The sequence below is a fragment of the Siniperca chuatsi genome, linkage group LG15 (assembly GCF_020085105.1).
Source record: "Siniperca chuatsi isolate FFG_IHB_CAS linkage group LG15, ASM2008510v1, whole genome shotgun sequence".
Lineage (NCBI taxonomy): Eukaryota > Metazoa > Chordata > Actinopteri > Centrarchiformes > Sinipercidae > Siniperca > Siniperca chuatsi.
This window is the reverse complement of record NC_058056.1, coordinates 8,060,045-8,074,832: the sequence shown is the minus strand read 5'-3', so window position 1 is coordinate 8,074,832 and position 14,788 is coordinate 8,060,045. Positions and strand designations below refer to the sequence as shown.

Genomic DNA, 14,788 nt, shown 5'->3' with positions numbered 1-14,788 from the left:
AGAGTAGAAAGGAATTTTTGCACTAACCTCTGTGGTTTGAAGGTTTCAACTTTGTTGCACATCTGACCACATCCGGGACAGACAATGAGCCCTGAGTCATGTCATGCCTGCAGGGCATTGCACCCATGTTCTGTGGTGTCTTAAATCCTGAAGGAAAAATGTACAGCAAGGTGAAATTTTCATCAGCTAGGTAGCAGCAAAGAAAAGATTTTCATTCTGTGTTCAGTAACTCTAAAGCCGGGCTCAGACGACAGGAGTTTAAGGCCAATTTACCCCTGATTACTCTCATCTGATTTGGGATTGACGGACGCTCTCTGCTCTCAAAGTTTACAAACTCACAGTGTCTGCTGTCATTGCTACCAAGCTAACAGCAACATAACTCAACGTAACATAACCACACTAATGTAGGCCTCTGATATGCTGCTTGTGCAGACCTAACAAGGTGATACTCTCTCTCGCTCTCTGTGCATGGTGTAAATTAACTCCTGCATTGCTTTTCTGGTGGGTTTGCCTGCTGTGTTGTGGCTTATTTTTATTTATTTTTTTTTACAGTTGGTCTTTTGCTAACTTCAGGCCTACAGTACATACACATCAGGACTGCTCTTACAATTCAGAGAGAAGCTCCAGTTTGTATGGATATTGTCACATTTTAATATAATATCTGAACCCTTAAAGGTCCAGTATGTAGGATTTAGTGGCATCTAGTGGTGAAATTGCAGTTTGCAACCATTTGAATACCGCTCGCCTCACCCTCCCCTTTCAAGCGTGTAGGAGAAACTACAGTGGCCATGAAACTCGCGAAAAACGCAAAAGGCCCTATCTAGAGCCAGTGTTTCTGGGCTACTGTAGAAATGTGGCAGTGCAACATGGCGCCCTACGGGGAAGGGGACCCGCTCCCTCTGCAGATATAAAGGGCTTATTCTAAGGTAATGAAAACACAACGATTCTTATTTTCAGGTGATTATACACTAATGAAAACATACTTATACATATTATCACCATATTCTACAAATAGAGCCCCCTAAATCTTACACACTGGTCCTTTTTACTATCTGAAGCTATTATTTAAATGATCCAAGGCTGCTAATGGTGCTACAGGAGTTGTGGACTAGACTAGGCTAAATTAAAAACAAAATCTCACCATATCCCTAATAGACATTAGACAGATTGTACAAATCAATTTTAATGGACTTTGTCAGCAAGTCAGACTTGATTATATAATTATCTGAAAAACTCCTAAAAGTTATCACTTAGTTCTGTGTCTTTGAGCAGTTTGTGTGGGTGTGGATATGTCACTGTCTATCATTGTTTGTTTGTTCATTTCTTTCTCTATATATTTGTCAAAATCTCACCTGTTTGCGTGTGCATCTGTGAATCTAAATCCATTTTCCATCATTTCTGTGTCTGTGCGTGTGTGTACGTGGGTACTCTCTGTCTTTGACTATCATCATATATCTGCCTCTCTGTCTGCCTCTAGTCAACAAAGAGGAGGTGATCCAGAAGGCTCGTCCAGTCTCCAGTGACATAGGAAGCGGCAACCCAAACTTCTCTGACCTCATGGATGAGTTTATCCAGGAGAGACTGAGGGCCAAAGGGACAGCAGTGAGTACAACACTCATCCACGCAGACACACACTGATGAAAGATTAAAGTTTCCATGTCAAAAAACGGAGATGCTACAGCTTGCAGCTTGGCCAATCACTGCTGACGATTGAACACGGGGTCTCTGTGGGTCATTTTTGTTTTTGCTTTAGAAAGAATTACTTAAGCCCATCGCTGCCCCCACTGAAACTGCATTTTAACCCTGCTTTCCTCTCGATACACAGGGCCGTCGTGGCAGCAGCCCGGGGAGCCTGGAGGTTCCCAGGGACCTGCCAGAGCTCCTAGAGGCAGGTCAAAGTCCTGGATCACGACCCTCAGATGATCATCGGCCTATTGATGATCCAGGGGTTCCCTCTGAATGGACGTCACCTGCAAGTGCCAGCGGTTCTGATGTCATCAGCTCAGACAGCCAGTCAGACTCCTTTAATGCCTTTCAGTACTCCACCTGCAAGTTTGATAGTAAGGAACAAAACACCAATTGTTTTTTCCTAATATATTCAAACTGAGGCACTGCTACAGAATTTTTTGACACATTTTTATATAACGATTACCATATTTTGAATTAGCTGTACATGTTTTATCTTGTCAAAATGGAAAGAAATTAAAGATTGGTCCTTGTAAGTTGCTGTTGTGGGCTATAAATAGATAATACATGATACGTGAGGAGCCCAGAAAAAAGGTACTTAAGTTGGAATAGTCAAAGAATGTAAAGTTATTTTTGGTGAAGGCATATCAAAGCTGTTGGACCAAGGCTTCTTCAATTTAATGTTCAAAACCTCAATTTGCTCGCCGCTTCTTTAAATTAGTTTTTTTTAAAATACCATCATATTTTTGACATTATTATAACTTTAACACAAACTTTAAGGGGACACCAAGGTTACAGATTGTATCCATAAATTGCCTTGATTTGAAAACCTTGCAAAAATGTACGCCCCGAAAAATGTGTAATGGTCAACATTTTTTGTAGATTTTACTTTCAGTTCAGAAGCATGTGGAGGAGGAGTTGGATCTGGATCTGGGGGAGGAGGTCGAGGCAGCTCACTGGACCAGGACAGCTTGGGAGGGGGCGTGGCCTGTGAAGAACATGAAGTAGCCAGTTTGACAACACTTCACCTCGACTCGGAGACCAGCAGCCTCAGCCACACTGTCACTGTTACTGGTATGTACATAACATAAAGCTACTGCATTATTTCAGCAGATCTAAATAGGGTAATATTCATCTGTACACAAACCAACTGCCTAAATATTACATATTATACCACATAGATGTTTACATATTAATAATGTAATTTGTTCTGCATTGCTAAAATAATTGCAATGTTAATTTGTACAATTGTTCACATCATATTTGTGCACATCTAAACATTTCTTAATGGCCTTTTAAATATGTGTGCTGTTCTGTAAACCGCTTATACATAATATTATTCATTAGTTTTCTTCTTCATCAGCCTCCTTACAGGTGTGATGTAGATCTCACATACCATCTAAGAGAAATCAAATTTGGTGGATATGTTTTGAAATCTTTTCCTGGCTTGTGACAAACCTCTACACAGATCAGCTACATAATGTTACTTTAACAAGTAGCTTTACATTTTGGCTGATAACTCCTGAACTAACCAAAGAATTCTGGCTCCTGGACCACTCAATAAAAAAACATTGCAGGAGTTGTTTTTATGTTTTTGTCTGTGTTTTCTCTCTCCTTGTTGTGTGTACTGTATACTTCTTTGTCCAGGTTCTGAGAGTGCATCTCCCATGCATTCCTCGGCGGCTCTCGCTCCCAGACGCCCTCCCCTGCCACACTGACAGCAGAGCGCACACACTCCCACTCACACACACACCTACAGCTGGACCGGAAGCTCCACAACTCTGTCCTGCAGACTCCTGATGACCTGGGTAATACTCACGCACACACTCAAAACATGTACTTACTTCCACGTTTTTTTTTTTCTTTCCTGCTACTAAGGTCTCAGCTGTGAATGAGAGGCAAGAGTTACTGATTGATTCATTGATTGATTCTAGAAACCAGTGAGTTCCCCAGCGAGGACTGCAGTGTGATGGCGGGTGGCTCTCTAACTGGATGGCACGCAGATGTTGCCACGGTAATGTGGCGGAGGATGCTGGGTATCCTGGGGGATGTCAATAGCATCAAAGACCCAGAGATCCATGCTCAGGTCTTCGACTATCTGTGTGAACTGTGGCAAAACCTGGCCAAGGTGTGTACTGACACATACAGTTACTACACAACTATGGGACAGCACTTTCTATAAAGATTGTGTTTTATTGTGAAAAAATGACACTTTTCTTTTCAGATAAGAGATAATTTGGGTATTTCTCTGGACAACCAGTCGTCTCCCCCGCCCCCTGTTCTGATCCCACCCCTGAGAATCCTCACCCCATGGCTCTTTAAGGTAGGAGGGATCACTATAGGATCTCTGATATTCATTACATTGAGGTGTAGTGACTCAAAAGAAGAAGAACCATCTGTTTTTCACTTTCAGCTAATAATATCGTATTCATCTTATTCAGGAATTGCCATGTTTTGATTAATTTCCCCTTTTACAAACATAAATCAAAATGTGTGAGTTTATACTCACGTGTGTGTGTGTGTGTGTGTGTGTGTGTGTGTGTGTGTGTGTGTGTGTGTTTCCTCCAGGCAACCATGCTGACAGAGCGTTACAAGCAGGGGAAGCTTCATGCCTACAAGCTGATCTGCAGGATCATGAAGAGACGGCAAGATGTTTCCCCAAACACAGACTTTCTCACACACTTCTACAACATCATGCACCAAGGACTGCTGCACCAAGACCAGGTAGAGTATGTGTGGGTATTATGAAGGTGAAAAAATAGGAGTGTGGTTTCAGATTTACATTTGAACACAATAAATGAACGAACAACATTTTTTAGTGGTACAAGTTACAATAACAAGTATGTTCTGTGTCCACATTAATTTTAATAAGATGACATGTTTAAGGCACTGAAATACTCTATTGCTACTTAATAAACAAAATATATAATGTTTATTAGTTAAAGGTTATACTGCTTCAGATTCAAGGATAGAATATGGGCTTTTTGCAAATGTGGTCTATCTGCTATAGCTATAGGAGTGTGTTTATAAAAAAACTATGTGGTTTCTACAGGACATTGTGAACACCATCATAAAGCACTGCAGTCCCAGGTTCTTCAGTATCGGTCTACCTGGAGCCACCATGCTGATTCTGGACTTTATCATAGCAGCTTCTAGAGTCACCGCCTGCTCATCACTCAATGTAAGAAACACAGAAAAACCTTCATGCACAGTTTTTTTTTAAAAATTATTATTATTTAGTGCAAACAAAGTACAGTACAAGCTGGCACATAGATGTGTTATTGTTTTTCCATTTCATTTGCATTTCCACTATCCTTCTCTCTACTTTCTTTTTGTCTCTATCCCTCCGTCTCCTCCTTCCCAGGCTCCAAGAGTAGAGGCCCAGATCCTGCTTGGATCTCTGGTGTGTTTTCCCAACTTATATGGGGAGCTTCCAGCCCTCCATCCCACCACAGCCGATGTGGTGCTTACCAAGTTCCCTGACGTCAAGGTAGATGGAAGCAATAGTAGTTTGGGTTTGAGGGCCTGAGGCAAGTTATCATGCCTCTGTGCGTGGGCACATGTATGATATGTGAATGTATGATAGTAAACTACAGTAGTATAGGGAGAAGAGAGGAATAATACAAAAAAAAAGTTTTTAGAAAAACAGCAAAAACTGTTTCTCTAGGAGCCAAGTAGACGGGTGATTACATGGTCATGACTTTAATGGTGCTATTAGTGTTCTCAGTGTTGAGAAGAGTTAGATTGCGCCATTAAACTGTCATCTCTGTCACAGACACACTACTCTTGCTAAATCAAAACATGTCAGTATACTTTAAAGCTGACATCCACCAAAACATAGGGACACGTAAATAAAACTTAATCTACTTTGTGTGTAATCCAGGTCAGTCCAAACCTTGTAACGCACGTTTCTGCTGTCCATAGGGGGTCTCAGAACCAAACTGAAAGGTTAATGTCTCATCAGTCATTCTTATAACAGTTCAGAGCTATGGGAGTAATGTTGTTATTGTTGTTGTTGCTGTGTAAACAGTTAATGCAATGCGTGGCAGCATCTCAGGCCCGCTCACTGCTTTCTTACAAGGCAGAAACTTGTTTTGAATCAGTAAGCGGTCATTAACACTGACCGGAGGGACTGGACAAGTGAGTGTGTGAATGTGTCTGTGGGTGTGTGTAGATAAGTCTGTACTGTGCCTGTACGTCCATGTTTAGTGCAGCATGTGCGGCAAATAAACTGTTTGTCTGTATGCTTTGTTTTTTAGGAGCACGTTATCAAAACCATCCTGACCTCTGCCAGGGACGAACCCTCTGCTCCTGCTAGGTAGGTATTGTACTATTGTACTACGCTATGTACAACTACTACTATGTACTACTTTTGTGCAACTTTGTTAGACAGGAGTCTAATGAAACACATTTTTGAGATCATAGTTTGTGGTAGTGGTGGTGTTGTATTGGATAGCATTATATTAAAGTGGTCATATTATGCTTTTAGGCTTTTTCCCTTTCCTTTATTGTGTTCTATATCTTTTTTGTGCATGTAATAGATTTGCAAAGTGAAAAAGCCTAAAATCCACTCCAAAGGGAGTTACCCTCTCCCACAGAAAACACCGCTCCTGAACTGCCTGAAAACAGCTCGATTGTAGTCCAGCTATTACTTCCATAACATATCTACGTCACTATGTAAAACACGTCATAATGCACAAATTGAGCATTGAAACGTTAGATACCCTCTAGGCAGTCAATGGGCATAAAGTTGTTACTGTGATGTAGAGGCAGTGCACAGTTAAAACGTTCCGTATGAAAGATAAACTAGTTCCAAATGAATAACTTTGACCACTCTGAAACGTCTTGCTCCAGTCTTGGTTGTGAAGCTGGTTCGGGTTGTTCTACCTGTGTTTCGGTGTCAGACTCGGGCTCCAGCCATAGTTAACGGCTGAAGCAGCTTTATTTTGGATCACACTACCTTGCTCATCATGACCCACCCTTCTCTGCTTCTGATTGGCTGGTAGTCCTTCCCTGGGTACTGCGATAGCAACTCCAAAGAAAGATCGAATAGAAGTGAGATGCCTCGCTCAGTAGCTAAAACGGAGCGTTCAAGACACTGGGTGAAAAGAGGTGCTGCAGCAATATGCAGTATGAGGAAAAAATGTGGTGTTTTTTGAAAATCAAACCATGTAAACCTGTTCTGGTACAACCCCAAAATAAAATTATGAACCTGAAAATGAGCATAATATGACCACTTTAAAAGGTGTTTGTAATATTTTGTCAACCCACACTTCGACAGTAGACAGAATGTGCGTGGATCTTTGTATGTGTATCTATTTCTATACGTGCATAACAGCAGCATGTGTTCACAGCTTGCTCATGTTTTGTTAGGTGTGTGGCTCTGTGTAGTCTGGGTATCTGGCTGTGCGAGGAATTGGCTCATGGGACTCAACATCCACAGATTAAAGATGCTCTCAACGTCATCTGTGTTACTCTGAAGGTCAGTCACAACTCTGTACTACTTTTAAAATGCTTCAGTTATGTTCCAGGCTCTAAAATTCAACTTCCTGAACTTAAAACATGAACTAAAAATTGGTCATTGAAATATAAAACTAGGATCACATGTCAACCCATCTGAATGAGATTATCTCATACAGCCTTTGGACTTTGCCTGATCTCAAACTTTGTCCCTGCTGATCATAGTACTCTCTCTGTCTCTAACTGTGATCCCGTGGGATCAGACCAAAGCAATGAATCTGTATCAAACAGACTGCTGATTGGCTGCCTGGTACACTGATCTACACTGCAGCATCTAAACATCTGTTCCTCTTCTGTCTGAATGTTTGATTATGCCTACTGTAGTTAAAAACTTGATGATTAACTTTAATAATATGACTCATTGAACAGGTTTAATATATTAATGTAGGTTTAATGTAGTAAAAAAAAAATTAAAAGCAGGTTTATGTAAAAATCAAATGTTGCTTGGACATTTTCATAGCAACAGTTAAAAAAAAGTTCACTTCACTTTTTGCTCATTTATATGGAGTTTGATATCACACAATGAGAGAACTGAACTTTGGCGCTGAATTTTTATGTGTTGCGTGTTTAGCCTGCTGTGATCCAGCTTTCATATCTGTGCAGACTACATAAGAACTGTTGTTCTTCTAATGCATTTAATTGAAAAACACAAGACAACACAGAGACAATTGATGGGATTGAAAATCTTGTTTCAAATAAGGGAGGTGGAGCTGGTTAAAGTGAGTTTAAATGCACCAAAATACTGACTGAAAACTGGACAGTTGGGTGCTGATGTGTTTAACATGGCAGGCTGCAAGGAGCCAAAGTATGATGGAAAACATTGTTGGAGATGATTGTTAGTTTTGGTGAAATTGCCTCAGTTGATTATTGTCTGTTTCAGGCCACTAGACTGGGAGGCCTGTGGATCAGAATAATACTGTCCAACATTTACTGTCTCATCTGTAGCCAAGTGGCTCTAGATGGACACAAGCACACACACACACACACACACACACACATACCTTTTCCACCTTGGAATCCCTAGCTTGTGTATCGGCAGCCAATGGCCTGCTGAGACATGACAGCAACACACGCACACACACACTTGCATTCACTTACTCCTGGGAGCAATCCCTGGACTGTCAATATGTTTGGTCCTCCTTCAGATAGGAGACTAATCCAGGGGGAATGCTGCAAGCTGTGACACACACACACACACTCACAGTATCACATATATACACACATCTTGTCCACTTTTCCATCTCTTGCCTTCATACCAGCAGCCAGTAGCCTCAGAAATGGGCTCTGTGATATTCACACACAATAACACACACATACATACACAAAGCTTGAGGGATTGTCATATTTCCATGCTGAGCCACTTCTTCCTGTTGTCCTCCACATCCCTCTACCCGTCCCATGTCCTATCTAGAAGCCTTTTTTGTTTTGTAGGTGGTGATCCTCATTAGAGCCCGACTGATCTATAAATTCTCCCTCTTGCCACTAATTGACATTTATTCTTTTGTATTTCAAAAAGAAAAAATTATATACACCTTTTAATGAGTATTTTATATAAAACAACAATTACAAGAAAACATTCAGAATACTACGACTGATAGATTTTAAAACATTTCGACAAAGCTTTTTTGTGGACACAGATTAGAAGCAGATGTACTGTGCATTATTGTAATTACTTTATATGAGACATGTAAATGACAATCCAAGATGCTCATTGTATCAGGATGTGGGTAAAATGAGTTCAACTGTGCCTCATCTGCTGTTTATATTGTCAGTAAATTTTTACAGACATAAATGACATACACACATAAACCTGTCATTGGAATATCACAGATTTACTGAAATAATTACAGGTCATAAATAATGATTTTTTTTATGAATTATTTATACTAGGTATAACCTATTCCCAAGCATTTAGCATTAAAAAAAGATAGATCCATCTAACCCGAAAATCCCTGCTTGATTAACTGCAATTCTTAGTTAAAAACTGATATGGAAGATTTTTATGTTAAAGTATGTTGTTTTATAGTATGTTGGCTAAAATTTCTGTAAATGAATGTACCCACAGAACCTGTTAATTAACATGAATACTCTTATGTTTGTTTCAACCAGTACCCCAATAAGAACGTGGCACTGGTGGCGTCGGACATCCTTCACCTCCTTATCAGTCATGTGGATCATCTTCAAAAATTCCCTCCTGACACTCCAAAGAAGATCGTAGAGGTGAGACATAAATTACTGTACACTCCTGAACAATTATTGGAATATTTTATTTTATTATACCTCTGGCTTAATTTATTATTGATCGAGTCACCATCAGCATGTCCACACATCCTGATGGATTAAATCATATTGTGTAAAGCTAAGGCTGTAGAAGATCTGTAATACATTTGAATACACCATATCACTTTTTCCATGTAGAGGTCTCAAAAATGTTGCTGCTTCTTGGTTGGTTGATTTTCTGGTGAGACATTGACTCAGATGCTTTCATTCTTACTGTTCTACTGTAGTTTTCTGTTTCATTTGCAAATGTAATGTCATATTTTCTTATAATTGGCTTTAATTTTCTTTTGATATCTCTAGTTTTTTTCACTTGTAGTAGCAGTACTAGTTTTAGTAGTTGCAGTAATCGAATCATTTTTGTCTGATTTTATTTTTCTTAGATTTTGATCGCCACCATCACATACTTGCTGCCTACTACCGAGTCTTCTCCTCATGAACTGGATAAGAGGGTAACACACACAAAAATTCTCTTTCACATTTTCTCACCATATAACAAATTTTGCTTAGCAAGTAACCATATACCTGTGTATGCCCGTTTGTGTTGCAGCTGGTAGTGTCCCTCCTGCTGTGTCTGTTGGACTGGGTGATGGCTCTGCCTCCAAAGACTCTTCTTCAACCTGTTCAATCACGAAGCCCTCCAGAGAGGGACCAGCCTTCCAAGACTCTGCTCAGCTGTATTTACAAGGTATGTTTGTGTCGTCATGACACAGCCCTTAACACACACACAGTTACTTACATTGACATGAATAATGTTCATTCAACAGTGGCTGGGCATCACAGAAACATCACCAACATTGACTTACCCATATTGAAAATAAGTGTTTGTTATCATAATGAAGTACAAACATCAGTGCAGTAAAGCTAAACATTTGCTATAAATGAGACAGAATGGAATTCAGTCTGAAATGGTATCCCTTTTCTAGGTATTGCACGGTTGTGTGTACGGAGCCCAGTCTTTCAACAGTCCAAAGTATTATCCACTGCAGCTGTCGGACCTATTGAGTCCAGACTACGACCCGTTCCTGCCATTAGAGAGTCTCAGAGAACCAGAACCACTGCACAGCCCGGACTCCGAACGCTCCAGCAAACTACAGCCTGTCACCGAAGGTATTTTCACCAGGGACACACTACGTAACTTTTAGGCCCATCATTGTAACCATCGTTTGGTATCTTTACTGATTTTCAAGATATAGAAATGAGTCTGAGCATGTGAATATTTTTTACATGGTCACCCGTATTACAGACATACAAGACGGCAACCAGTGCACATCTATATCTAGTTCATAATTCTTCTTTGCATGTAAAGTGGTGCACTGACACACACACACACACACAAAATCCTGGACAAAATGACACAGAGCTGTCTACAAAACTACTGCCAATGGAAAAAGTTAGGTGTGTGTCTGTGAGTAGGTATGCGAGTGCACCTGTCTGCATCCGTGTGAGAGTGTGTATTGTCCCCTGCTGTGGTCCACCAGGACACAGTATCTAGTCTAATGACTGGAGCACCCTGATAGATCATGCTTCTCTTCTCTTCTCTTTCTTTTTTGTATCTTCTTGTCCACTGGTTCACTTCCTTTCTTCTGGTATTCTTTTAACAGAATTATGCTAATATTCTTTTCACTTAAATTCTATTTTTTCACCAGTCTTCTGTGTTCAGTTGTCTTTTCTTTTCCTTTATTTTCTCTTTTTTTCTTCATCCTCCTGAGCTCTCCTGAGGTTTAGGGAGTCGTTGAGAAGGTCTGGTCAATACATATCTGTACTCTACACATAGCCCTGTCAATAAGGAGCTCTGTGTGTGTATCACAGTGGGTGTGTAATGATGTTGATTAGCAAGGATCTGCTGGCAGCACAGTGTGTGATGGCATTGGCTTCTTCTCAACATGGGGCAAACTATGTACAAGCTGAATGTGTGTTTGTACCTCTTCCTAGTTTTTACTGCAATTCCTGAAGTTATAACTTGGAACCTAAATATCAAGTAAGAGTAACAGTTACACCTTTTAGCCCTTTTTAGGTGATAACATCAAGAAACATAGAAATGAACTGTAAACTTTTAATATCTGGTACCCTAAATATAATTTTCTTGACTGTATCCTTGTAGTAATATATGTCCTCTGTCTGTATTTTCCTTTTCTCTCTGCAGTTCGTAGCCGTATTCAGCAGGGCCTGGTATCCATTGCAGCCAGAACAGTTATCACGCACTTGGTCAACCATCTAGGACATTATCCAATGTCTGGAGGGCCTGCTACTCTGTCTAGTCAGGTACTGTTACTGTGTATGTTTGGTGGTAATAATGGCACCAATATGATGTACTCTATATGGTGATGATTACTTGTTTTTACCAAGGGGAATAAAAATCAGAAAAGTTGTTTTTTACTTTTATTTAGATCTTGACATTTTTTCTTGAGCAACACTATGGCCTATGTTTTCTAGGTGTGTGAAAACCAAGACAACCCATTCTGTGAGAGTGCAGATCTTGGACCAGAGCTTTTCCATTCACCAAACCTACAGTTTCTGGTTCTGAACGGCTCCACACTGCTCTCAGTGTATCAGGTAACCTCAACTGAAAGAAAGTTGCCCTGACAAAATTAGATGCTTTGTATTCTATGCTTTGTTTCTAAACTAAAGCCGAGGTCACACATGACTTTTATACCAGGTTATATTTATATAACCTGGTATAAATATAAATATATATTTATACGTGTTTGAGAACTATCTTTGTCTTACGTTTGGCGCATCTATGTGCTGTTTTTAGCTCAGTTCATCATGCTAGCAGCACATCACGTGGAAGCAGCCAAATCTGTAAAGTTTTCCCATGTATTCCGGTATTGCACCCTTGGTACGCCTTCCGATCCGCGGAGCCCAACTCGTTGCATGTCTCAGCCAGACGAAGCTTCTCCTGGAGAGGAGCAACTACAGGAGCTAAATACAGCCCTACTCTTTTGAAATACATATTCACCACAGCTACTTCCATCCTTTTTGCAAAATCCACCACCATTTGTCCTCCCACATTCCTCTCCTTGACACCATACCTAACCATCACCTCCTCATCACCTCTGTTCACTTTACCAACATGCCTATTGAAGTCCACTCCAATCACCACTCTCTCCTCCTTGGGTACGCTCTCCACCACTTCATTCAACTCACTCCAGAATTCTTCATTAACTTCCATCTCGCACCCAACTTGTGGGGCATATGCGCTGACAACATTCATCATCACACCTTCGATTTCCAGCAACTCATCACTCTGTCCGTCTCTCGCTTCGCCTCTAACACTCTTAACATACTCTTCTGTCAGGATTACCCCTACCCCATTTCTCTTCCCGTCACACCATTGGTAGAACAGTTTGAACCCACCTTACTCCCCTTCCACTTGGTCTCTTGCACACACAGTATATCTGCCTTCCTTCTCTCCATCATATCAGCCAGCTCTCTCCCTAGTGCCAACATTCAAATTTCCGACTCTCACCTGCACACTCCTATCCTTCCTCTTCTCCCGCTGCCTCCCCCCAACAACAGCATAAGTAGGAGACTCTCTCTGTGTGTTTTTTTTTTTCTGCAAAGCATGTGCGATTGTCAGTAGAGCGAGGGGAGATTGGCCACTAGTTAATTGTTATTGTAATATACCTGGGCGGCCCGACCAAGTAAAGTCTATGTGTGGGAAAGACTGCTTGATCTTTTTGTAACCAAACCACTTCCCCCTCTCGTTCTCTTTCGTCCAACAGTAGCATAGTTTCCACCGGCACCCTGCTGACCGAAAGTACTGCTGGCGGTCGTTGGTAACTCAGGCCTTAACCGATCCGCTATGGAAATCTGATTTATGATCCGCATATATGATTTGGCATAGGTTTTACGCCAGATGCCATCCAGACGCGACCCTCCCCATTTATATGGGCTTGGGACCGACACTAAGAATGCACTGGCTTGTGCATCCACAGTGGCTGGGTTAATGTGTTAGTTAAGACTACTACTACTTTATCAATGATTAGCCACTGTAGTGATGGAAATGTCAGTTGGTGAGCATGGTAACATGCCAACATTAGCATGGCATAGCTGTACTTTTAGCTTAATGCTTACATAGCATGTATGTGACATGTAAACATTTTTTCAAACACTTATTGAATGGAATTTCTAAGGTAGCAGACAGATGACTTTATGGCTTTATATTAAACCGCTACAAGAACAAAATATATTAAAAAGCTCTCCTTACTAATGAATAGACAACAATATGGTTTCAGAAATGCAACCTGACATCGCGCTGTGGTGGCCAATCCGGCGATCAGACCAGTCAAACAGCTCCGGTCAGTAAACCAGTTCATGGACCAAACTATGAAGCACTCTCAGTTGTGTCCACGCCTGGTTTATTTCATGTACCCAGCTTCGACGTCTGTGTCTGGCTTGCAGTCAATGCTGAAAAATAGCGATACCATGTAGCGTCCTTTGGTTTGTGTTCATTTGTTTGAGAGAGAGACAGCGACAGCCGTGGTCAAGCACCAGTAGGAGAAAGCCAGTGAATCAGAGAAATAAAACATTATTTTCTGATTGTTTCACAGCGGTTACGTTCTAAAGCACTAATACTACTGCTACTACCACGACTACTACTCCTCCTCACGGCAGCCCCACATGTATGCTAACATTTCCTCTCTCCTTGATTTCTGCAATTCATTATTTACTTATGTCAACGATGCAGCCCGTCTAAAACTGGTACCGAATGTTACAGTAAAGCGTCTGACAAACACGAGACAGAGAGCACATATCTCACCAGTCCTGGCTGAATTACATTGGCTTCCAGTTCATTTTAGAATTCAGTTTAAGATTCCGTTGATTACTTTTAAAGCCCTCCATGGTTTGGCTCTGTTATATATGTCTGATCCTTTAACTCCTTATTCTGCACCAAGACCCCTTAGGTCTGGCAACCAAATGTTGACAGTCCAGGCTAAAGACATAGGAGGATCATGCGCTAAGGGTTTTAGCTCCAATACTGTGGAACTCCCCCACAGTATCAGATCAACTAAGTCTGTGCCAAATTTTAAAAAGCCTTTGAAAACCCACCTTTGTAGCCTGACATTTTCATACCTTATTAAACCAATGGTTTTATGTTATTCTTTTTTGTTTATTTCTCTATGTTGAGCATTCTTTGAAATTCTTGTTGTATATCCTGAAATACAACCAATGAAGCACCTTGTAACTCTGGTTTCAAAGGTGCTATTAAAAATAAAGTTTGCATACTAACATGACATGGGAATAACTGTTACATGCATTGTTGTTACATGCAGTGTTGTTATCAATAAGTACAGCTCAG

At 40.8% G+C, this 14,788-nt stretch overlaps 1 protein-coding gene across 1 annotated transcript in view; it reads left to right on the top strand.

Annotated features, from left to right (window-relative positions):
* ralgapa1 (Ral GTPase activating protein catalytic subunit alpha 1) overlaps positions 1-14,788 on the top strand; it is a 74,498-nt gene that overhangs the window by 22,298 nt on the left and 37,412 nt on the right. Inside the window, 18 exon segments of the mRNA XM_044166560.1 lie at positions 1,478-1,602; positions 1,826-2,060; positions 2,569-2,760; positions 3,334-3,357; positions 3,360-3,494; positions 3,621-3,814; positions 3,911-4,009; positions 4,255-4,410; positions 4,739-4,867; positions 5,051-5,176; positions 5,946-6,004; positions 7,060-7,168; positions 9,316-9,426; positions 9,867-9,935; positions 10,034-10,171; positions 10,410-10,593; positions 11,630-11,748; positions 11,920-12,039. Coding sequence (XP_044022495.1) covers positions 1,478-1,602; positions 1,826-2,060; positions 2,569-2,760; positions 3,334-3,357; positions 3,360-3,494; positions 3,621-3,814; positions 3,911-4,009; positions 4,255-4,410; positions 4,739-4,867; positions 5,051-5,176; positions 5,946-6,004; positions 7,060-7,168; positions 9,316-9,426; positions 9,867-9,935; positions 10,034-10,171; positions 10,410-10,593; positions 11,630-11,748; positions 11,920-12,039 — 2,324 coding nt within the window.